The sequence below is a fragment of the Poeciliopsis prolifica genome, unplaced genomic scaffold, assembly GCF_027474105.1.
Source record: "Poeciliopsis prolifica strain line A6 unplaced genomic scaffold, Auburn_PproV2 SCAFFOLD019, whole genome shotgun sequence".
NCBI classification, from domain to species: domain Eukaryota; kingdom Metazoa; phylum Chordata; class Actinopteri; order Cyprinodontiformes; family Poeciliidae; genus Poeciliopsis; species Poeciliopsis prolifica.
In genome coordinates this window covers 3,077,773-3,101,213 of record NW_026562394.1, presented here as the reverse complement: position 1 = coordinate 3,101,213, position 23,441 = coordinate 3,077,773, and the positions used below count along the sequence as shown (strand labels likewise).

General features: G+C 39.0%; 1 protein-coding gene across 7 annotated transcripts in view; it reads left to right on the top strand.

Annotated features, from left to right (window-relative positions):
* The window catches only part of zmp:0000001168 (signal-induced proliferation-associated 1-like protein 2), a 47,589-nt gene extending 25,932 nt beyond the window's left edge, over positions 1 to 21,657 (top strand). For 6 of the 7 annotated variants that reach the window (XM_055043857.1, XM_055043854.1, XM_055043853.1 and 3 more), the window contains 12 exons: positions 563 to 737; positions 1,021 to 1,124; positions 3,036 to 3,193; positions 4,293 to 4,902; positions 5,705 to 5,979; positions 6,555 to 6,938; positions 8,117 to 8,243; positions 8,334 to 8,466; positions 10,677 to 10,775; positions 12,191 to 12,263; positions 12,855 to 12,933; positions 16,940 to 21,657. In XM_055043857.1, the coding sequence (XP_054899832.1) occupies positions 563 to 737; positions 1,021 to 1,124; positions 3,036 to 3,193; positions 4,293 to 4,902; positions 5,705 to 5,979; positions 6,555 to 6,938; positions 8,117 to 8,243; positions 8,334 to 8,466; positions 10,677 to 10,775; positions 12,191 to 12,263; positions 12,855 to 12,933; positions 16,940 to 17,083 (2,361 nt within the window). In that variant the 3' untranslated portion in view covers positions 17,084 to 21,657. The other variant, XM_055043859.1, reaches the window with a different exon arrangement.
* The last annotated feature ends 1,784 nt before the right edge of the window (positions 21,658 to 23,441 follow it).

The following is a 23,441-nucleotide window of genomic DNA, read 5'->3' as shown; positions in this document are numbered from 1 at the left end:
ATATGCAATCACAGTTTTTAACTATTGAAACTTTACTGTATTTACTGAATACAGTAATTAAAAAAAACGAGTAACCTAAATTATCATTTTTTTATTGCTGAGAATAGATTAAATCTTTTCCAGTTTTCTTCAATCAAACCCAAAATAAATCTGTAATGTAGCTGCCTTATTTATAAATGTTTTTTTAATTAGGCAGAAGTTTAGGTTTTACAAAGATTTGCACAAATCTTGGACTCTCCTGGTATAAACTCTGTCATGTCTTCGTCTACATAGAAGGTCAAAAGTTTACATACACCTCTTGTGTGAATTTTATTCTTTTTTTTTTTTTGAAGCTATTCATTGTTAAATTATGAAATACAAAACTATTTTGATGCAGAACTTTGGTGCCAAATGTGATATGGAATTTATTTGAACACTGGGTTAAAACCTAAATTTTATAGATCTAATATAAACATTTAATCAATAAGCTTCTAGCATGAAATTTCCAGACCGAGGTTTCAAATATCGTAGAAGTAAATATGAATGAGCGTTGAAATGTTTGCACCGCTCTCTCTTTGTGCAGCTGAACTTTCAGAGGAAGGTCGGCGTGATGTACTGCCGCGCCGGACAGAGCTCCGAGGAGGACATGTACAACAACGAGAGCTCTGGGCCAGCGTTCGAGGAGTTCCTGGATTTGCTTGGAGAGCGGGTGCGGCTGAAGGGCTGGGAGAAATACCGAGCTCAGCTGGATAACAAGAGTGAGCCGCATTCGCCCCCTTCCACTCCATCTATTAGCTGCATCTCACTTTGTCGCAGTGCCGGTATCCGAAGGGCATCAGTGTCCCACTGAAAGCCTGAGATAACTCCTATCTCGCCACATGTAATCTGAGTAATGACTGGGAAACGGCGCAGTCGCTGCTGATTATCTCCGAGCTTTATTCCCTTCAGATTTCAGCCGGACCGCGACAGTTTGTGCTTTCAACTCGGAGATGGTGACTGATTCCTCTCCGGGTCTGTTTCTCTGTTTTTGTGCAAACGCAGCCGACTCCACTGGAACGCATTCCCTCTACACGCGCTACCAGGACTACGAGATCATGTTTCACGTGTCGACCATGCTGCCCTACACGGCCAACAACACGCAGCAGGTGAGATGAGAATATCATCCGAGGGTTGTTGACACATGACACATATACGATTTAATTTAGATGGGTATAATTTACCTTTGTGTTTCTGATCATTTTGAGGATTTTGTTTCACTCTGAATGAAAAACTGAAATTCAGTTGTCGAAAAAAATTAGGATACTAATAGACGAAGGGATGATATCACAGAAATGTGATGTTGTGGCCCACATAATCATGAAGCAGCAGGTAGTCAACAACATCCTTCATAGTGAGTGAAAACCACAGAAGTGGAAAGTTAAGTGGAAGGAAAAAAACAGTGCAGTTGGAAAACATGTAGACATACTTTCAGTGAAAAAGCTTTTTTTTAAATTGATCCTGGGTGAACTTCAAATATCATGTAGAAGCTAAATTTTGGATTTTTGTAAGACAAAGTAATCAAAGTTTGTAGAAACAAATGTTTGAATCTATCCATCTTGTGTGTAATAAATCTAAATGAGTTTGAGATAAACTTTCCAATCACATTGTAATTTATGGAGATGCAACCGTATACCTTTCTTCCTCCTTTCCATTTTACAGCATAATTTTTTCTTGCCAGTCTTTTAGGTTTCATAGAACTACTCTCACATACTTCTCCTTTTTGTCTTTGCAACATTGCATTAGTATCTGTGCAGCCTTCATCACACTTCTCTGTTCAGACTGTCTTGCTTTCACAAAAATCTTCTGTTCACTTAAACAAACATGACAAACCCTCCGAGTCTTCACTCCCACCTTCGTCGTTTTCAGCGGTCCTTCCTTCCTGTTCACATATGTCTGTGGTTTAAACCTGTCATTTACAAAGGAACTGGAAATGTCATCCTCATCTTGTATTCAAATGTAAAAACAAAGACATATTGATCGGATCCCCCATTTTTAGCAAGTAACCCTTATCTAGAAATAAACTGAAGTTTTCTTTTAAGTTTCTTAATGTTCAAAGTATGAAATCTTATTTTATTTAATCTTAAGATGCCTTTTATTTTATCAATCATTAAAACAGACATACAAAAGTCTTAACTTCTCAAGTCAAGTGTGTGAATTATGAGGTCAAAGTACAAAATTAGCACAAATTCACTTCAAGGCTGTCTGAATATATTGTAAATAGGGAAGCAAAAAGAGATAGATATATATATTCTTCTGCACTGTCTCAAAATGTTGTAACAGTTGCTAATTTTTTGAGGCATTCATGATTTAAATAAGCGAATTATGAATGATTTACTCATCAATTGAAAGATATAAGATTTTAGTTTATCAATAAAATAATAATTGGATAAAAATATATTGGTGCAGGTTTTGGTCTCAAAACATGCAACAACAAGGAAGTGGTTGTTTTCTTTTCATTAGCATTACATTGACATCTAAGGCATTTGTGAACAGGAACATAGAAAAAAAAAACATGTAATATAAATTGAGTTTGATTGAGGGTAAGTGTGTTGTTTTTAAAGTGACATTACTTTTTTTGTGTGTTTTAGCAAAATGTCTAAAACCGTCAGGTTTCTCATGTATGAGCTGTGATATGAATTGGCGTGTTTTTGTGTTAGCACATATTTTATGGCTTAAGTCTATAAAAATGGAAGTAAAACACAATTAAAACTTCTAAAGTCTTTCACTTGCAAAACAAAAATCTGCTGAAATCAGTCTCAGTGTGGATTTAAAGTCTCAATCTGAATGCTGTGCAAACTGCATCCCGGCCTGAGTTGCATAGGTCAGCTAAAGAGACTCTGTGCCGCAGTAACAAGCTAAAAGGAGAAATCCCCTTAAAGATGTGTCGTTGAGAGTGAGAAAGGAACCCAAACAAATATCATCATGTCAACGTGTTTAGGAAAATAAAGTAGGATTGTCCAGTGATGTGTGGTGACCTTGTTTAACTCTTTGTGTCCTGGTTTTTGTCTCGTCATCAGCTGCTGAGGAAGCGACACATCGGAAACGACATCGTGACGATCGTGTTCCAGGAGCCAGGTGCTCTGCCCTTCACCCCGAAGTCCATCCGCTCACATTTCCAGCATGTCTTCATCATCGTTCAGGCTCACGAGGCCGGCACCGACCACGCCTACTACAGGTGATTCTTTCTGCTGTTCTGCTCCTGTCATCAGCCTCTAATATCTCACAAAAGAGGTTTTCTATTATCCAACTCCATGGAACAGGCAATATTACATGTAAGCAACCAGTTTGTTACAGAGTAATACGCTTTTTAAATACTTTTAACAAAGGATTCACCGATATAGAAATGTTAGACTGATGATACACTATGTCCGATATTATCGCTGTTTTGACCGATAACCGATATTTATCAGTTTTATATTTATCTTATGCACTTACTCAGCCTTTTAAGGGTTCAAGTTCAACATGGTTTGTTTTAGTTTCAATAGATTATCCAAAATAAGCTTTATTTCTCCAATGACAGAAGAATGAAAGAGGTTTTAAGCATTTTTATCATTTTCTTCAAAGATACAAATTTACACTTATTAAGATTACCTTTGCACATTTATGAAAAGGCCAGACGATGATGTAAAGACTTGAGTTAATTGATGTCACATAGGTGAATGGATTTTACAGCAAATGCGCCATTTTTGTGTGACATTATGGAGAAAAGACATCAAGTAACACAGGTGGCTGAAAATGGTAAGATAGTGTCTTTATCAACAGTGAAACAAGTCTTGAGCCAAAATGGACAGGATGGACACACAGCTGGAAGCCATTACTCCAAAAGTCAGATCAAAGTTTATAAATGCACTCAGGAACTAAATCAAAACAAAACAAAACAAAAAAAAAAATCTCGCACCATATTTTGACATGTATAACGTCCTCACTAGCTTAAAACTGGAGTAGTTTAGTCAATTTAATGCCAAACTGAGAAACAAATGTTGTGTCTTTTTATGTTGTTTGTACAAACAACTGGTTAAAGTGTCAATAATACACAAAAAAAGAGAGAAAAGAGAATTTACACTCTTTTTGCCGCCGTGCTGGGAGTCACTGTTAAGTTGGCTGTTACTATTGGTGTAATAGTCACATCACTGAAGGTGTGAGGCGCCTCAGGAGAAAACACTCCTCTTCCTCCGCTGCAGCATGCATCACACAGCTACACTGCAAACAGGACATAGATTGAGTGTTTTTGCTGAACATTTCACACTCTTTCATTTCTCTCTCTCTCTGTTCAGAGTGGCTGTGACACGCTCCAAAGACATCCCGTTATTTGGGCCCCTGTTCCCCAGGGGCGCCCGGTTCCCTCGCTCGCCTGCCTTCAGAGACTTCCTCCTGGCGAAGGTGGTAAACGCCGAGAACGCCGCAGAGAAATCGGAGAAGTTTCGCTCCATGGCCACGCGCACTCGGCAGGAATACCTGAAGGATCTGGCGGAGAACTACGTGACCACGACCCCCATCGACTCCTCCACCAAGTTCCCCCTCCTCTCTTTGGGGAGCAAGCGGAAAGACAAGATGAAGGGCGCGAAAGGCGCTGAGCTGCACAGCGCCGGAGCGCTGGTGTGGGCGGTGATGGTCAGCTGCAGAGACGACTCGGAGGCCGGTGAGCAGCAGAAGTTCCCCTGTCTGCTTGGAGTGTCGGCGGAGTCGGTGGTGCTCATCGAGAGGGGCAGTCGCAGGGTGGTGTTCAACTGCTCCTGTCGAGACGTCATCGGATGGAAGGCGGTGACAGAAACGAAGGATGGGGGGCCGTGTTTGGACATCTTCTATGAGCGCGGGGAGTCCGTATCGATCAGCATGTTGGAGAGTCAGACAGAGGACATAAAGGAAGTAGTGCAAAGGCTTGAGGTATGTGGTGCTATGATAAAGCTTTCATAGCAATTTCAAGAGGAATTTATTATGAGAATTTCACATTTGAGAGTTTTTCTACTTCCATTTGGATCCCAACTGTTCATAAAAAGAGCCCAGCTCTTAAAAACAATATGCACATATTTTCTGGCAAGACGTTAATGTTTTTTGGTGTCTGAAAAATGAGCCGTTTCAAAACCTTCCATTCATTGAGTCACACTGCGCTGTTACCTAGCAACCCCTACGTAGCTCCAGCATGTTTGCTCAGTTGGTTTTACCATTGTGCAATGGCTGCTGGAAAAGATGTGTTTTGTCGTTTGTTTTTTGATTTGCTATCCAGAAACCACTTACTACGTTCTTATTGGTTGTGCAGTAGGCTCCACTTTCACTTTTCAAAGATGTACAGTTGTATGATCGCTGATCCGTTTCCAGCCACTTTGAAGTGCGAGTGTAAACATTAAACTGGGCGGCGTGGCCTTCAGCAGCTTATTTGGATTTAAAGCGACAAGAGGCCCCGCCCATCATGAAAGGAGCTAAAAACTAAAATCTAATTATGTGAGAATGATTTTGTGCAAAAAATGTAAATTAACCTGATTCATAAGGACCTAACCCAAGCTGCTCCAGGAAGCATGACTGATGTTTTGTTGGGAGACTCTTCTACCTGAGCTGTTGCTTTCTGCAGTTCATTTGTGGCCACAAAATGACAAAATGGGAACATTAAACATTATACTGCATTTTTTACATGATGATAGTGTAAAAAATCGAACGTAATTTTTGATTCACGTGTCCTGTTGTTCTTCAGCTGGTGACGCGGGGCTGCGAGGCGCTGGAGGTCACCCCGCTGCGGGACGGAGTGGGGCAGCCTGGCTTCCTCATGAACGAGGAGGGCTTCGTGACGGACCTGCAGAGGTTCTGCTACGCCGAGAGTGGAGGCCTGCAGCTGCGGGCTCGCGTGGTGAGGCTGTGCGGACATTCCCTGGTCCACTTGAGCCCCGAGGAGAGGAGCAGGCTTCTCCGCACGGCACACAAGATCCACATCACCGTCATCCCACCGGATGAGAACGGCAAACCTCGCAGGTTGGACAGAAGTCTTTCTACTCGTCAGAGACAGACTGTGAACCCGAGAGGCGGCCCACTGCAGGGGTCGAGGCAGCGAATGAGTTGGAGGGAGTTAGAGGGACAAGATGGTCCAGAAAAAGACAAGAGTCAGAAATAGCACACAGCTCTCTATGCTGCTAATGACAGTCTGTAATCAGCTGGCCAACAACCAGTAAATCCTTTTTAATGATGTTTAATCACACTGACACGGTTTGGCCGACTGTAACCAGGACGTTTCTGCTTAACTGACAGCGGCGCGACGGCAGAAACAGCTGTGAACAGAGTTGCTGGGATAAAGTAAGACATTATCAAGCCAGACATCTCTACTGCTTACAGCTCCAAATAATGTCACAAAGCTGGCAAGAGAGATTTAATCTACTCAACCCTGCATTGCTCCTTCTGAGACAAAAAACATAAATTATCACAATTATGTAGCAGAAAGAGGCGGCTCACAGGAAACGCTCTGCCTTCGCCTTCATTTTGTTCAATTTGTAAGTCATAATGCAATAAAGCTCGGGAGTTTTGTTCTCACGCAGTCTGTTATTGCTTTGCAGAAGTTTCTCTGAGCTCTATCAGAAAGCCATCAAGGATGCGGAGTGCAAGTCCGGCGAGGACCAGTCGGGAGTGGCCTGGGTGGTGGATGAGAGGGAAGACGAGAGGGAGGAGCAGAAGGTGGAGGAGGAGCAGCTGAAGGCGGACAGGGTCGACGAGGAGGAGGAGGAAGAAGAGGTCACCGAGGATGAGCTGAAGATGGACGGCGGCGGAGAACAAAACGAGGAGAGTCCCGGCCCGCTCCTGGCGCCGCCCACCTTACCTTTGTTGAGGGCTACGTCGCTGCAGGACCAGCCAGCCAATCAGAGCGAAGAGATCAGCATCTCTCAGCTCAGCCGCAGCGTTTCTCTGGAGAAGCAGTTGTCCTACACAGACACCTGCGATGGGTAAGTTTCACTAAAACGAAGAGAAAGATATCTCAAACTTTCATTTGTTTAATTTAGCTGCTTTAAAATCAAACACAGATTGTGATCAAACATTGTTGAAAGTAGTTTTTTCAATTATGATTTAATTGAACTTGGATCTTTATTCATGTTTGTTTTGTAAAACAGGAAATATTTATTCACTCTTCTGAAATACAAAAGAATCAAACTACATTACAGACAATCATCTGGTGAATCATTACTTAGCTTAAAACGTAATTAAGTCATTTTTTGCTGTAAAAGAGCCAAAATTGAACGACTTAAATTCTTCAACTTGAACCAGAAGTTAGATAATTGAAACTTGGACACATGATCCAGGGTTTCCCACAGTGGATTATAAGCCTGGCGGGCCACTAGGCTTTACTTGTGCCCCCACTAGGCAAAGCATTGCTTGTTTATTTAAGCTTTTTTATTTTATTTTAAGACTTTATAGTTGGTGTTCAGGTATTAATCTTCCAATCTTGTAACAACACATGATTATCAAGTGATATATTCCAATTTCCTGTCAACTTTAAACATTTTTTAACTCAAAAACATGACAGGCCTCTGGATTAATGACTACCCTGTAACCCAGCCACCAGGCTTAACAAGTTACCCTAACCCTAACCCTAACCCTAACCCTAGTGGGGGCACAAGGGAAACCTTGATGATCTCAAATAGAAAGCTGTTTTTTTCATGAATAAAACAGATCAACTTTAAACCTCTAAGGACCTGCAGTTTGCTCAGATGAGCTGCAGATATTTTAAAATACTGAGCCTTATTGTGAAATGTGATGATGGCGCAGCAGCACCTTTGTTTTCATTGAAGTGCTTATCTAAGTCGTCTGCACTCTGCTCTAATTCCCATCCTCTTCAGTATCAAAGAATCTGTGTCAGCCTGTTTAATTACTTCAATCACACTTGTCAGCTGCTGGGGAGGAAAAAGGAAACACTCACGCAGATAATTTTAGATTCTCCTCATACCGAGTTAGATTTTTATCACCCTTTTAAAGCAGGTCCAGATTTGACTGGACTTATCGCATGCTATTTTTGATCTTTGAAAACCTAAGCTCTCCTGGCGATGAGGTTTGGTTTAAACCACTGGATTGGATCAAAAGATTTGCTTTTGTGTATTCTCCTGCTACGTTTCTGCCTGACGGACAGACACGTGTACGACAACGTGACGATGAAGGAGAAACGCCACATCTATGAGAACGTCGGGGAGCTGAGGGACGCCACGCCTGACCTGATCCTGGCCGTCAAGCCCAAAGTTCCCCCAGAAGACGAGCAGGTCGACCACAACACCTGAGCTACGTTTCCCCCTGACGCTTGTTCAACACGTTTGACGTAAACTTTGACCTCCGTCTGCTTCTTGATTTAGTTCCTGGCCACTGACTTTGGCGAGGACAAAGCTTCAGCGAGTGACTCGTCTGCGTTATCTTCCCGGCTGTCGAGTGTAGACCGAGCAGAAAGAAACTCACGAGCCCTCAGTCTGCATCACTCCATCACCAAGAGTAAGAGCTTTCTCATTTCTTAGAAATAAACTAAAAACGGGATTTTTTTTTAGATTATCACGTTCAATACAGTGCATTGTTTGTTTGTTTTTTAGGTCAAATCTAAGTGTTTCAAATCAACAAACCTGCAGGATCGTTTTAGTGCGGCCATATTAAAGTTTAAGAATCTCAGTCAGATTCAAGTCCAGACTTTGACTAGGCCACTCCAACACTTTTATTGACGTTTTTTGAGCAATTCAGTGAAGGATTGATTGTACTGCTTCTGGTCAGCGTAATGCAAATTGTTTTAAGGTCAAAATCAGTCAGTGAAGCTTTTCTGCTTGAGAGTTCGTGTTTCTAGTTATTATGTTGCCGTTTTCCTAGAGAAACACAAACAGCCTGGTACCTTCTCGCCACCATCACGATGTTTCACTGCCTCTGTCATCTTTCTGAAATGCTGCATTAGATGTAAAGAGACAAACACATTCCAAAACGATTTATCAGTTTTAACCTCGTTCATTCACAGAATATCTTCCCAAACCTTTTGGGGATCATCAAGATGTTTTTCCTTTTGTTTTTTTTGCAAATGTGAGATGAGGCGAGGAGCACCAGTTTCCATCCTGGAGCTGTAATGTTCGCCATTTATCGCCAGTCCCCTTCTTATTGTTGAATCGTGAACTGTGACCTCACAAGTGAGAGCTGCAGTTCTTTAGACGCTGTTTTGGGTCATTTGTTGACCTGCTGGATGAGTTGTTGACCCAAGTGGTTGGTGATCCACTTTTCTGAAGGTTCACTGCTGTTTCAGTGTTTCTCCTTTTAGGATTATGGCTCTTATCCCAAAGTGTTAGAAATGATGCTGTAACCTTTTTTTTAATCATCTGTTCTTGAGACTTTTTGGCTTGTGCTGCTATTAATCTACTTCACGTGTCAGATAATTTCTATTAAACGCTTGTTTAATTCATTAGGTCTGGTTGTAATTGGGCTGCTGGTCAAATTTAACAAAGCTTTCAGGTGAATTCATCATTTGAAAACGAGGAAGCTTTACTGTTTCAATTTGGACCAAGTTGGTTTGGTTAGCCATTTTCTCTTAAAGAATAAAATAATTTCCTTTCTTTACTCACATTATTTATGTTTTATGAAATCTACTTAATGGTCTGAAGCATTCAAGCGTGACAAGAAAAACAAAAACAAATCTATAAGGAAACAGTTTTCACTGATCAGTATATTTTTGGGGGTTTCCAGAAAAATGGATGATCTGTTAGAGTGAATTTAGAAAGTAATATGTGCTGAAAAACACTATGAACCTGATTATAAGTTCAAAACAAAGCTTTATCACAAGACAGCAGCTGGCACAGCAGCTCAAATGATGCCAAAATGGAACGATTACACATGTTTGCAAATCATCTCTGCCTGGTTTGACCCTTAAATTCCTTTTTTTAGTCCCATCCTGCCTTAAATCCCTCTCTTCATTATCCCCCCTGCAGTGCTTGCTGCGTCCTCTTTGTTCCTCCTCTTTCACGCGCTGCCCGCCGTGCCGCTAATCTAATATCACCCCTGCTCTGCTGCCCTGCTCCGCCACGGGCAGGAATAAAAGGGGGGACATATGGGTGGTGTGAGGGGTGGAGTTTCAGGCGGGCCCACTCCCCACGCAAATCAAGGAACCCCTCTTCCTGAACCATCTGCTGTGCCTCTGCTGAGATCCTCGTTCTGCAGCCATGAGAGCACGATTGCTCATCATCTCCTCGGATTCCTCTCATTGTTTCGCAGAACGTCTGTTAACAGGAAGTCTGGAGGACTTTCACATGCGTCAGATACTTTAAGCTCAATTAGAAAATTCAAGAGGTGAAGCGTAACAACTGGAGGCTTTTAGGGCAAAAACCCCCAAACACTTTCAATTACTCACATAATTGAAAGAAATCTGAATTAAGTTGAGCTTACTTCCGCCTTCTTGGTTTTGGTTTCCAGTAATCATTTACATCAAGACTTTTATAGGCATGCCCTCAAAAACACGCTGCTCCTGATTTGGGATATTTGGCCTCAAGCTACAGTCCAGCATCAAAGCAACACCGCCTCCTAGCGGCCGATTTTTGCCAATGCAAGACCAGAGGCAACAGATGCGTGCGACATCTGCAGTCCCTTTTCTGTCCTATATACCCCACAGTCACAGAGGATGCTGCATATAGTGTGATGATAGATCTTCACCTCTTATTTTATTTTATGTTTTCTTGTAGTTCTCTCTGAGACGACAGATTCCACAGATGAGGAGTGGCAGTCCATTGCCGACCTGGCGACAGCCTGCCGCAGCATCCTGGAGGCTTTGTCCAAAGAAGGTGAGGTCATGCACGGTTCATAATTTATATTTTATGTTTTTTGACAGATCATTCCTGAAGTTATGTGCGCCATAAGCTCAGAGAGCATCATTCCTGTGCTTTTTACTTATTATTGCTGCCCTCTTATGGTCAGTCAGCATGCAGTACACGCTATGTGATAAATAAAAATACACTTTGGTGCTTTATTTTTTTTAATCATCAGAACATTTTTAGATTAGAAATCAGAATTTTTTAATAACTAGGAAAAAATGTAAACTAAAAACAATGAAGTAGTTTCCAAAGCGAGAACCTGACGAGTGAACATTTCAGATTATCCCGCTTCAGTTATCCAGAAACTGAGAAAAGGAATCTCATCCATTATTACTGAACTAAACTGGGAAGGCAACATGCTTTCACATAAATAAAAGCAACTCTATGCAAGGAGTATTCAAACCCTGAAAGGTTTTTCATATTTCTTCATATTTAAACATTTTATGATGCGAACATGTATGAGGCTATCATAAAGTATCACCCATGTGAAAGGAAAACTATTTTCAATTTTCTGCTAGGCACATTTAAGGAAGTTGATGGGAAATTTGAAAATGACACTTAATACTTATGTCTTATTAGAAAACAAATATTTGAACACCAACTACAAAGTCTTAAAAAAATTCAAACATTAAAAAAACTTAAATAAATAAGCAATGCTAAGCCTGGTGGGGACACAAGTAAAGCCTGGTGACCCGCCAGGCTTATAATACACTGGGGGAATCCCTTCATATTAGTAGGAGGTTTAAAAATGTGGTGTTCATGTGTGTTCAGCCCGTTTCAGTAAAATTGATAAAAGTTTTCTTGTTTTCTTGTTGCTCGTTGTCAAAACCCTCCAGCTCAGTCAGATTTGGTGAAAAGCTTCCAAAAACATGATAACGTGTTCAGGGTGACGTTCAGTTTTCTGTCAGACATACCGCTCTGCAGGTTGTCCAGAAACTTCAGACTTGGTCTCCTCTTATCAAACATAATCCTTCCATATGTTTGCCGCGTTCGCTGCATTAGTGTTAGCAAAGTGCAAACAGAGCAGCTTATGCTGCAGTGCAGTTTCAGCGATGGCTTTTTTACTGCTACTCTTTAATAAAGGCCAAATTTATAAAGTGCTTGCCTAATAGTTGTTGATTGATTTTTTCGATCTCCGCTGTGAGGTTTTGCAGCTCTTTCCGAGTTTCTTTGCTTCTTTTCTGGTTAATCCTGTCTATGTCCAGCCAGTCTCCCAGCCTTAGAGAGGCAGGCTGGAAATATTTTGTTTGTATTTCCTCTAACTCACATCAAGGCACTTTGAATTGCCTTGTTGTTGAAAATGTGCTATGTAAATAAAACTACCCGACCTTACCTTTTCCACGTTGCCCATGTGATGATAATGTCCTTAATGTTGCTTTTCTCAGACCGTAAAGCCGGGGATTCCTCTCAAGGTGGCGCTGATCAGACAGACAGCAAACTCAAAGACTCAAAGGACAGGTGGGTCACGACAAAACACGCACAGTGTGAAGGACTTCAGCATGTCTAAGGCCTCTTAATTTTCTCAACGTCATTAGATAAATTTCCCCTCTCTTTAGCTTTATGACTCATGTATCTACATCTTCAGGACAGGTTGGTCATATTTGTGCTGCAGAGGACAGAAAATTTAATCAGAATTTTGCAGCAAAATTCTTCTCTTAAAGAAGAACAGGCATCACATCTGCATGATTACAAACTTTCTGTAAAAGTTACATACTTCAGCTTTAAACGTGGTGAACCTGAATCCCCCAACCATGCAACCGTGCTATTATTCTACTCCTGTGAAGGGCTGCAGTCATTATTTATGACTGCAGTCCTGCAGAAATGCAGCTCAGGATGAGAGCAATCACTCTCACTGGCTTTCCTTGTCAGACGTCGGTGATAAATGAAAATTAACCTCCAAGGTGTTCTTGTTTTCATTAGAGGTAAAAGGAGCCAAGTCCTCAGCTTAGCACAGACCACAGCACCAATCAAACAAATTAAGTCGTTTCATTGCCTTTGTTTGTTGTAACAAATCCCTTCAGCTGTTTGCTCTTCCTGTTTCTGCTGCAGTGACTCTCCGGGCCACCTGGAGGAGAAGGTGTCGCAGCTGGAGGCCATGCTGAAGAAGCTGCAAGATGACCTGCAAAAGGTGCTTTGACTTCTATGAATGTTATTCTCTGTGACAGTATTTTGTAGCTCCACTAACAGAGTCAGCAGGTGGGAGAAAAGTATTTCCTTTGCTCAGCTTCTGTCGCTTGAGCGAGAAGATTTCTGTTTGCTGATGCAGCCGTTAGAAATCCTGCCGTCGACGAGCCACTTCAGGTCCCCTGCTGATTCGCTGTAGAGATGTATTAAATTATAAAAAGAACAAAAAACACTTTAAAAAGACGTTTATTTATTTATTATTTTGTGTACAGAAACGTTCCTGATTTTTGTAATTTTCCCCGTATTCTGCTATTTTACATGTATTTATGAGAAGTCCTGGTGTTTTTTTTGTTTTGTTTTTTCAATACTTTCTTTCCTGCACATTTCCACCAAACATGAGTCTGTGCTGCTCTGTTGATCTTTCTTGTTTATGCCTCAGAAAACTGTATGAGATGAACTCAAAGGCTTCTTTTGGACATAAGATCCAGCTGCCTTAAAAAAAACTCAATTTCAACACAAAGTCCACTTCTCTAAAAACTAAAAGAAGTATTAAAACAACAACAACAACAACAACAACATGGCCTCACTCAGCAGATGGAGCTGCTTGGTCATCCAAATATAAGTGGCCCTTGTGTTGAAAATGTATTTTTGCAAATACTGTCTCTGTGTATGTCTTTGTCTGTATGATGCATGGTATTTCTCCCAATTCAATTCTATTTTGAAGTCTTTGATGAGGACTGCAACTATGACTATTTTCACTATTTACTGAAATAATGGCTATTTTTCTGGACAATCTACCGACTCTTTATCTCTCAGTGCTAATTACAGAAAAGCTCCTCAAACACGTACATCATTAAAAGAAGTTTAATGTATAATTTTGACTTTTATTGATTCATTTACAACCTTGTTTCAGAAAGAGAGAGAGAGCACGCTGTGTAAAATGTAATTTTAGAAACTGGATATAAATATTTAAACAGCTAACCATTTTTTAAATTTTAAAATAGAGAAAAGTTTTCTTTCTTGTAAAAAATACATAACAAAAGTGCTGAGCCATTTGTTATATCGTTATATTTTCATGGACCATTATTCCCTATTCATTATGTTTGAGCATTTTTATTTATTTTTTATTTTTTTCACATTTTTCTCCAGCAATCACCAGTAAAATTTTAGTTCTGGTAAAAAACTCCACTATTGCCTCCCAAAGCATTTTGAAACATCATAGCTTAAATAATCTCATGGCCAGGTTACCTCAATTGTGGGTTTTTAGTACATGCCGACAAATTCGACTCTGATTTCATTCGATTTCATCAGAACAATCTCAGTTATAGCATTTGCACAACTGCTACTCAAACAAAGCAGCAATAACCCAATAATACCATTATTTCACCTCATACAAAACTATGCAAACACTGTTTTTGCTGATGAAGACTTACTGACCTCAGGATGCTGGCTGCTTGAAAGAGAAAGTAAACCTGACAGCATGACCTACTGTCTTTTATTTTTCACCTTATCTCATCACTAGGGATACTCATAGAGCATTAAACTTTTACTCCATTATTGTCAGTAGATCAAACAAAAATAACATATCGTGTCCTGACCCAGCAGAACTTTGTGACTTTTACACCCGTTAGTCCAATTATGCGCTATTGGAAATTATATAATTATTTCAAATACATATCAAGACTTGGATGTTCTAAAAAAATCCCCTTCATTTCCTCTTACCTAAATCTTGGTGAAACACATTCTTCAACACAACATGGCAAGATGTGAGACGGTGTCGCAGCCCCTGAAAATATTTTCTGTTTAATCTCTACTCTTTTGAGTTCATTTTACAGTAGATATTAATTTATGCATTGACTATTTAAATCCCCAAAGTTGGGTGTAATCAGGCATAATTTAGACACATAAGTCTGAGCTCATTAAGTCAGAAACATCACCTAAACTTTGCTACAAAGCTAAGAACCAATTCTACACAATTTGTTAAGCTAAATCTTTGTAAACTAACAAAGCTGGCATAATCTGACTACTACTAAAACCAAAGTAAGTCTTCAGTAAATGATAAACTTGTCAGGTCTTTGCTGCATTTTCTTCCTGCTGTAAATTGTTTTTATATCTGACAGTTCCTTTCTTGTCCTCTCTCTGTTTGTCTATGTCCCTTATTTTTAGGGACACGTTGCACAGATTGTTGTTTTGGGCAGCTGATAGAATTGATTTTAAAAAATGTGTGAAAAAGCAACAAAAGCCCAAAGAATAATTAGAATGAGATTCAAAAAACCTTGAAAACTGCTGATTTAGTTCAATTAAAAAAATTATAGTGATATTTGGCTTCCTGCAAATGACATGTGAGCAATTTTTTTTTTTTAACTTTGATATATTGTTAAATAAGTTCATTTTAAACCTGATGCCAACTGCATATCTTCATGACAGTGATAAAAAACTTGGCTAATTTGGTAATAGCTTGTAAGAGTAATTAGCAGCAGTATGACGTGATATTTTTAAAGAATGGATTCTCAACTACGGTGGCAAAAGTATCACCAGTTTAAGATGGACTTTCATCTGTTGTGGACCCCATTTTTATTATTATGGCCTTTTTGGAGGAAACCAGTTAGAGGTCTGGTTTTCCATCTCCCTTTTAGGGAAACCAGAAGAGTGCACTGCACTGTAAAACATTTTAATTTGATTTAACAAGAAGAGACGAGTTGCCTAAGCATTGGTTTTTTTAAGTTAATTAATTGTGACTTTTATCTTAATTTTGCAATTTAAATCAAATAATTATTTTACAATATGCAAGGAAAAACTGCCCTCACTTAATTAAACTTTTACTCACAGTATAAAGTTAAACTAACTACTTTTTTTCACTTTAGAGTAATTTAAACTCTTGTTTCAAATTGCATCAATGAAATTTCTGATCTGGTCATGAATTTTATTAAACATTATAATTAAGGTTCACACAAAATCATTTTAGTGTGAACCTAAAAAACTAGTTTATTAAAAAAAATTTAAGTTAACACAACTTTAATTTCTCTTTCACAAACTCGCACATCAAAATCTAAAACTCGCTAAATTTATTTGACTTCAAGAGTAGAAGATAGTAGACACAACTAAATGCAGCATTGTGATGTGGGACTTTCTTTTTTACTTTTCTTTTCACAAACTGCATGCCATACTTTCTGATTTTTTTTTATTTATAAACATTTGAAATCCTGTTCTCTTTATACACTGCATAAAAACCAGCAAGAACTTAAATTGCTATTTATTTTGTAATATGTGAAGAAGTTCAATGGATGTGGTTTTTTTTCTGTAATTTCAAAGGTTTGGCATCAAGTTAAAAATGAATTGAAATGATCTTACGTCTCAATTTTCACATTTTAGAGCATTGCATATTTATATAATATATTAAACTGATGTTTTGTCTCTATTTACCTTTTACACAGTGGGCACACAAGGTTTGTATGATTAACTTAATGTGATTATTTGCTGCTTTTCCCTATTTTGCAACAACGGAGTCAATCCAAACATCACCTGGGACTCCGGAAATGTTTGATTTTGCTCATCCGCTACTAATCATTCTTGACATTTGGTGAATGCAAAATAACAATGAGAATGTTTGATCATGAAAATAATCATTAGTTGCAGCCCTGTGCACATTGTGACTGATAAGGTGCTTGCTCATCTGACCGTCAGCCCACAAAAAACTGATTTAATAAACAATATGCAACAGTAAAAGTCAACAAAAGCTTGGTTGTTTTCGTCTGGTACCTCGAATCAAAACAAAATCTCCCCTGTCAGAGAACTGATCGGATCAGCTGATTGGTGCTTTGGGATTGCGAGTTTATTCCTCCTCGCTGCTGCTGCTGTGCGTCTCTGCTCTGACTGTCGCGTCTCTCGTTTGCGCACGCCCGCGAGCTTCCTTCGAGCCATCACTGTACCTGTCGCCACCCACCTCTCGTTCCTGCCACAGCAATCTGAGCGACAGCTTCTGTTCTTTGTTGTGTGCCGATGTTTTTCAGGAGAAAGAGGACAAGGCGGTGCTGCAGGCCGAGGTGCAGAGCCTCAGGCAGAACAACCAGCGGCTGCAGGAGGAGTCGCAGAGCACAGTGGCCCGCCTCATCAAAGTCACTGAGCTCCTGTGCAACGTCAACAAGCCCTGTTAGGTCCCCATGATGCAAATCCCGCTGAGCGCCTCCGTGCCCAACAACGTTCTCTGATCATGTATAGATAGCTGCAAAAGTAAACACACAAGTGTGGTCCTGCCTGCTGGGGAGGAAGTATGCAAAAGAAACAAACAAAAAAAAAGTGTAGATTGACCTTCGCAGGCTGCTGTAGAGTGCTTCTCTTGGTGTGTGTGCGTGTGTGTGTGTGCCTATTTTTCTTGCTTCAAATACTTGACAAGCTCTCCTAAGTAGCACTTACAGAAGAGGTTTCAATTAAGACAGACACTGTATCGCATGTTTTTGTGGTGTCTAATGGAAAAATGACCAAAAGTGTATAAAACATAGTAAGCAGTATCAGCGGTAATATATGTGAACGGTAGTAAAGCTACATGTCGTTGCAGGTTCTGAGTGTGTTTTCTGCCTGGCACTGACAGGAAGGTTGGCCTGAAATTAACACACACACACACAAATGAATATTTAAATTACTGCAGGCGGCCTTCTTCTTAGAAACATGTAATGATGCTCACTGAGGGAGCTCTGTTATGTAAGGACATTATCCTCTATCTTCACTTCTTAGTCGTACTGTATTTAGGCAATTCTGCTTTAGGAAAGAAAACTGGAAAATGAGGGGACTGAAAACAGAGATTCAAGCTGCTTGTTTCTTCTGGGTTTTTTTGGATTTGAAAAGAAAATCGCCGTAAAGAGGAAATTGAAAAGATAAAATTCAGACTCTGGCAGGAACAAACTGCTTCAGCTTCCTTTCCATGACTGCCTGTAGCTGTTTATCTTCTAACCTCACTATTGTAGCAGCCATAACAGTAGAAGATCGCCTCCTGCTGGCCTGAACTGCAGCTCTTATTTTTCAGCCTGCAAAATAGCTTTAGGTGTGAGAATGAGCAACCTGGACTGATGGTGAATAATGCAGAAAACTGTACTTAAACACATTTTGTTTGTGTTTAATTGTTTTTGTTTTGTTTCCTGATGTAACTATTTGGGTAATTGTTTACTTTAGCTGGAGAGTCGCAGCAGTGCTTTGAAATTTTCTTAATTAGAGATGCACCAAAAAAGATTCACCAAACGGTGATCACAATCAAATAAGTTTGATATTTACCAAACTTGACTGGTGACCAGCCTGTTATAACCTCAGAAATGCAACATTTTTAAAATCAATGAATGCAGCTAAGGGCTAACAGATCTCACTAACATCACTCTTCAGTGTGGAAGTTGTCACTGACCCGATGATAATCAAAGTTAGCTATTTGTAGTAACAACGAGGCGATTAAAAGTAGGTGGAGGAATCACAGAGATGTAGGAAGCTTGACATCTGGTGCTTGCATTTCACTCCATTTGGTTGCTTCAAACTCAACTATTTTGGGTACAAAAATGAGCTGAGAGGTCAACTCATAACAGGAATGTTGTTTCAGTTTGATAAAATATTAAACTGACAGAAGCTCAACATCACACTGAAGTTTTATTGTTTGTTTTATTATTTTGAGCTTTCAGCCTGTCTGTCAGGGAACATGCTGGATTTGGAAATGTTGCCAGAAGAAATTTCTGACTTCGAATTAGAGTCTACACTTCCCAGCGCTGTGATTCTCAAACTAAAACCCGCTGATGCTGTGTTTATTTCACCTCGTTAGTCAGAACTTGGAGCTAGGAATGTAATCAAACCACAAGCTTCAAGTTTAAAAAGCAGCTTGATTTGCTTATTGTATCCAGGGTCACTACTTGTTGCAACGCAATAAAAACAACGTATTCATATATAATTTCACTTGAGGAGATTGTGTTGCAGTTTTAACAAAATCCATGTCATCAGAGGTGCAAAGAAAGTCATTTTTATTGCAGCTGTTGGTGAATTTTATATGCAATTAAGGCGACCATTTTGTTTTCAGAGACCGGAGCTGTTGAGACACCCCACAGTTTCTGACTTGTAATTCTAATTTAAGGGCCTGTTTGTTAATCTGTCCAGCTTGAAACTGATTTTTCAACATCTGTGCTCTGGATAAGAAAGGAAATATGTTTTTGCTTTGTTTTTTGTTATTTTCTATGACTTAACACATCAAACTAAAAGCGTACAATTGCTGCTGCGCTGCTATTTTAACACGTCATTCTGTGTGAAAAACTTAGTAATTGCTGTTTTTATTCTAAAACATTTGAGAATCACTGCTATAGGGAATGCATAGAGGCCACTGTTCACATTTATGTTCAATACCATAAAAGTAAGGACATTTTGAAACATCAAAATATTTCAAAATGTCCTAATTTAGTGGCAGACAGGAGACAGGCTCCCAGAAGAGACTGATTTCAGTAATGCTAAACTGATCAATCAAGTTTATTTGTATATGTCAGCAAGAAGGTAGTTCAAAGTGCTTTACATCATAAAAACACATAAAAAATTCCACATTTGAGAAACCAGTGACAGACATTATATTGTAAAATGATCAAAACCATCAATACACATTGGTTCAATTCTGTTTCCGAATTCTTTCAGATAACTTTTTGCTCTCCTTTTCTTCAAATATAACTGATTAATCAATCAGAGTGACTTTTCTCTGGTTGATGTTGCTTGATTTTAAAATTTGACTTTAAATCATTGACTGTCACAGCGGTACGAAACACCCTTCTGTTGTTCAGAAGCCATTTTGTACACAAAAAAGTCGACTTCAGAGCAACCAATATCCTGAAGGTATGAAATGCCGAACTGACTGGCATTCCCCTTTCACAGCAGGAAATCTAAAGGTAGCTATTTTGAGTCATTTTTCATGTATATTCTCATATGACAGTTTTTAAAAGAGAAACTGGAAGTTGATCACAGTTGTCCAGTCGGTGCATCTCTAATCTAAACGTACGCTTGTGTGCTTACGTCTCATTCCTGCACCTTTGCTTTTGTCAGTGTAACACTGGACATGTCACACACCAAACTCCATTCGGCCTGCCTAAAATTATAACATTATATCTTGCTCAACATAAGAAGGTGCATAAGATCTCAACTCCACCCCCGACACTCACCTTCCCTCATTAATGTGTCTCCACTGCTGATGGAGTCGTTGTGTTCAGAGGTGGACCGCCAACAAACAACCGATAAACTGAACTCTCACAAACGCACCCGCAAAAAGCAATGCCAAACATCGCTCAAGACTGCTGTTTTTTTTTTTTTTTTCTTGTACAAACTTCCTGTCATTTTCTTTTTGAGTCACTGTGAATAACTGGTACCAGCATATGAGGAGTGAGTTGGGAATCTAAACCTTTGTTCCACGTTGGTGCACTGAGCATGCTCTCCTTTTTGCAGGACGATTAGCGCTAATCGGAGGCTTCGTTATTTAAAAGGAGAGGTGGGGAAAGACCCGTTTTACTGTGTCTTGTATATTTATTTAGATTGTAGGAGACTGGTCGAGCATGACAACGTGCCAAGCGACTTCCAAGCCTCCCCTGCTGTATGTGTGTATGTATTAAAAAATGTAACGTATTAATAATGCAAATGTGGAATTTCTTGTAGCTGTTCAAACTGGATTGAAGGTGTAAAAAAAAAAAGAGAAAAAAAAGAAATGGGAACTATGGTGGAGAAAATGTGTTATAAATTTTGCTTTACTTTTCTAGACAACAAATTGCTATGATGTAAAATGAAGTGATAATTGCTGAAACATAATGTAGTTATAAGTGATAATATTATTCTGGAATTGAATTATTTAACTTGAATATGGTCATCAGGTATGCCTTAATGAATGGATTCCCTCTTTCTTTAATGGAACTGGTCTAACTGGTCATACTGGCATAATGTGAAAGCTTACTCTTGACTTTGTGCCTACCTTTTTTTTTGTTGTTGCTTTATCCTTTTTACATTTGGTTGCACTTACTAAGTTTGTATTATTATTATATTTTTTAAATAATTTAAATATGATTTTTATTTTTTTGGCAAGTGAACATTTCCAGGCCCATCATAACATCTGGTTTTTCATTTAGTGTGATGAAAAGTCATCGGGTGCCACGTTTGCAGTTCAGATTGTTTAAAAAAAATATATATATATATATAGATTTTTTAAAAAGTACATTTAAAAGCAAATAGTGCTGAAAATGATGGTTGAGTGGAAATGAATGGGTTGTACTTCCTTAAAAGGTATTTAAATGTTCCTGTATGAGCTGTCTGTGGAAATAAAACAATAAAAATAAATAAAACTAGGAGGAAAAAGTGAAAGATTTGGGCATCACATGCACTTTCTTGACCTAAGTTGGAAGTGCAGCGGGTTAAACCTAGTTACATGTAAAGTCTATACAGATGCTTGACAAATACCCCCAAAGCAGATTATACTAAGACGTTTGTCGAGCTGACTTTGAGATATGATGGAGCGATTGTGGAGGATGTTTGTCATTTTTAGATTAGTTGGGGGAAAAAAAAAATCTAGCAGGTTTGGAGTTTAAAAAAAAAAGCCTCTAATTACAGGTGGCTAGATCTCCAGAACCTAAGATGTACTGTATCTGTAATTTAAATGAATCTTTAGTTTTCATCTGTTCACCCTGTGGCTCTGTTTACTTTTCATGAAGCAGAGAATAATTAAAACACAAGTTTAAACAGCTACTCACTGACTTCACATCAGTTTGTTTGTTTTTACGAGTTTTGAGAGGAGTTGAGTGAATTTATCCAGACGTTACGTCGGTGAAGGTAAAGCAAACAAAAGCAGCAACAGAGAGAGAAAGGGAGGGAGGCCAGACTTAGCATCTGAAAGCAACAAGATGATTGGTGTCAAAGGTCACAGCTAAATCCGATTTGCTGAATAGAAGATAAAAGTAAGTTGGCACACTGGAAGAAACACGAGATGTATGTATAATCACACACCAAATGGGGTAACGCTGCATTTTACTCGCATTATTAGATAAATTTATAAAATACTAATAAAATCATATTCAGTGAAAGTAACACAATATGAGGATGTTAACAATTTTAAGCAAAGATGTGTATAATGAGCTGAAGCAATTTCCATTGTAATGGTTAAATAACATCGATCATTATAGTTATGAAAAATCTGTTTTTAGTTTTTGGATTCGGGGAAAATGCATGTCAGCACAAAAATGTGTAGTAACTTGCAACTTGCTTATTTGTAGATTCACAATTATAGCAAACCGATAGTTGCTTTCCAGAGATGTTTCTTGTCATGTTGCGCTTTTTTTGTTGTTTTTTTAGGAAGGAGAAAAATGTAACATGCTTCTTTCTGCAGGCTGGACAGCTGTGTGCAGCAACATGGGGGGGGAGGGGCAGCACTGTGTCACTTTAATTCATGGACATTGTAAGATCTTTTCTTAAAATGATTCCTAATAAGACTAAGTATGCATTCTTATTGATAAATAAGAATGCATACTGTGAATTTACATCACTTGGATAAACGGTGCAAGTCATGCAATGAGTTAAAATAAATTATTTGATCAGATTTAATCCACTTTATTTTCTGTTGAAGCTTGAAAAGTCCTGGCCAGAATGAATCTTGATCTTGTTACAACACAGAGTAAAGGTTAATACACACTGAGTAAGAAGAGAGAAAGAATGAGAACAACACTTCAACCTTCACATGAAAGTCCCTCAGAGGCTAGCTCTGAGCGTTTCTCTGACGAATAATGTATTCATAATGATGTTGGTATTTGTCAGAAAAATAAATTGCCCAGATGATGTGATGTGTCAAAAACAAGCTGCACATGACAAGAAGATATTTTGCACAAGATCATAAGGAGATGAATGTCAATGGGTCCTTCAGAGAAACAAATGCAGATAAACCAGAAAGCAGATCCTTAGTCATACTTTAAAACAAATAAATTGATTTAAAAACACGATATTTACCTTTTGTTACAAATGTGGCTTCCAGCAGCATCGTCTTTCTTCTTATAGCGGTCACAAGAGAAGCGTTGGCTACGTGTGTTTGGGACAAAACGCTTTGTTTACATTTTTAAGAGAGACAGAAATCCACAACAAAGTTTCTGTTATTTCTGCTCAAAGAAGAGATAAATGTGCATCCAGTAGCTCAAAACCAGCTTAAAAAACCGTGCATTACTTTAAAGATTGCAATTTGACATGTATCGGCGTGAAGCTAAATAAGAGCTTTGTAGACATGATCACTGCATTTGGATTATTTTAGATTAAAAAAAAAAAACCTGCTGTTATGTAAACTTAGTCAGTATGCAGTAGTGATTCTTTACATTTAGAGGATATTTAACTTTCTGTGGAACTAGTTGTAAATCTGAGGTTTGAATTTGTTCCAAAGCTAAAATGAATCCATGGCAGGATTTAAACACACTTATCTCTCCACAATCAAGCTGCATTATATTCCAAATCTGATTTCTGACTTCTCTGCATGACACACTACAATTTTTCTTT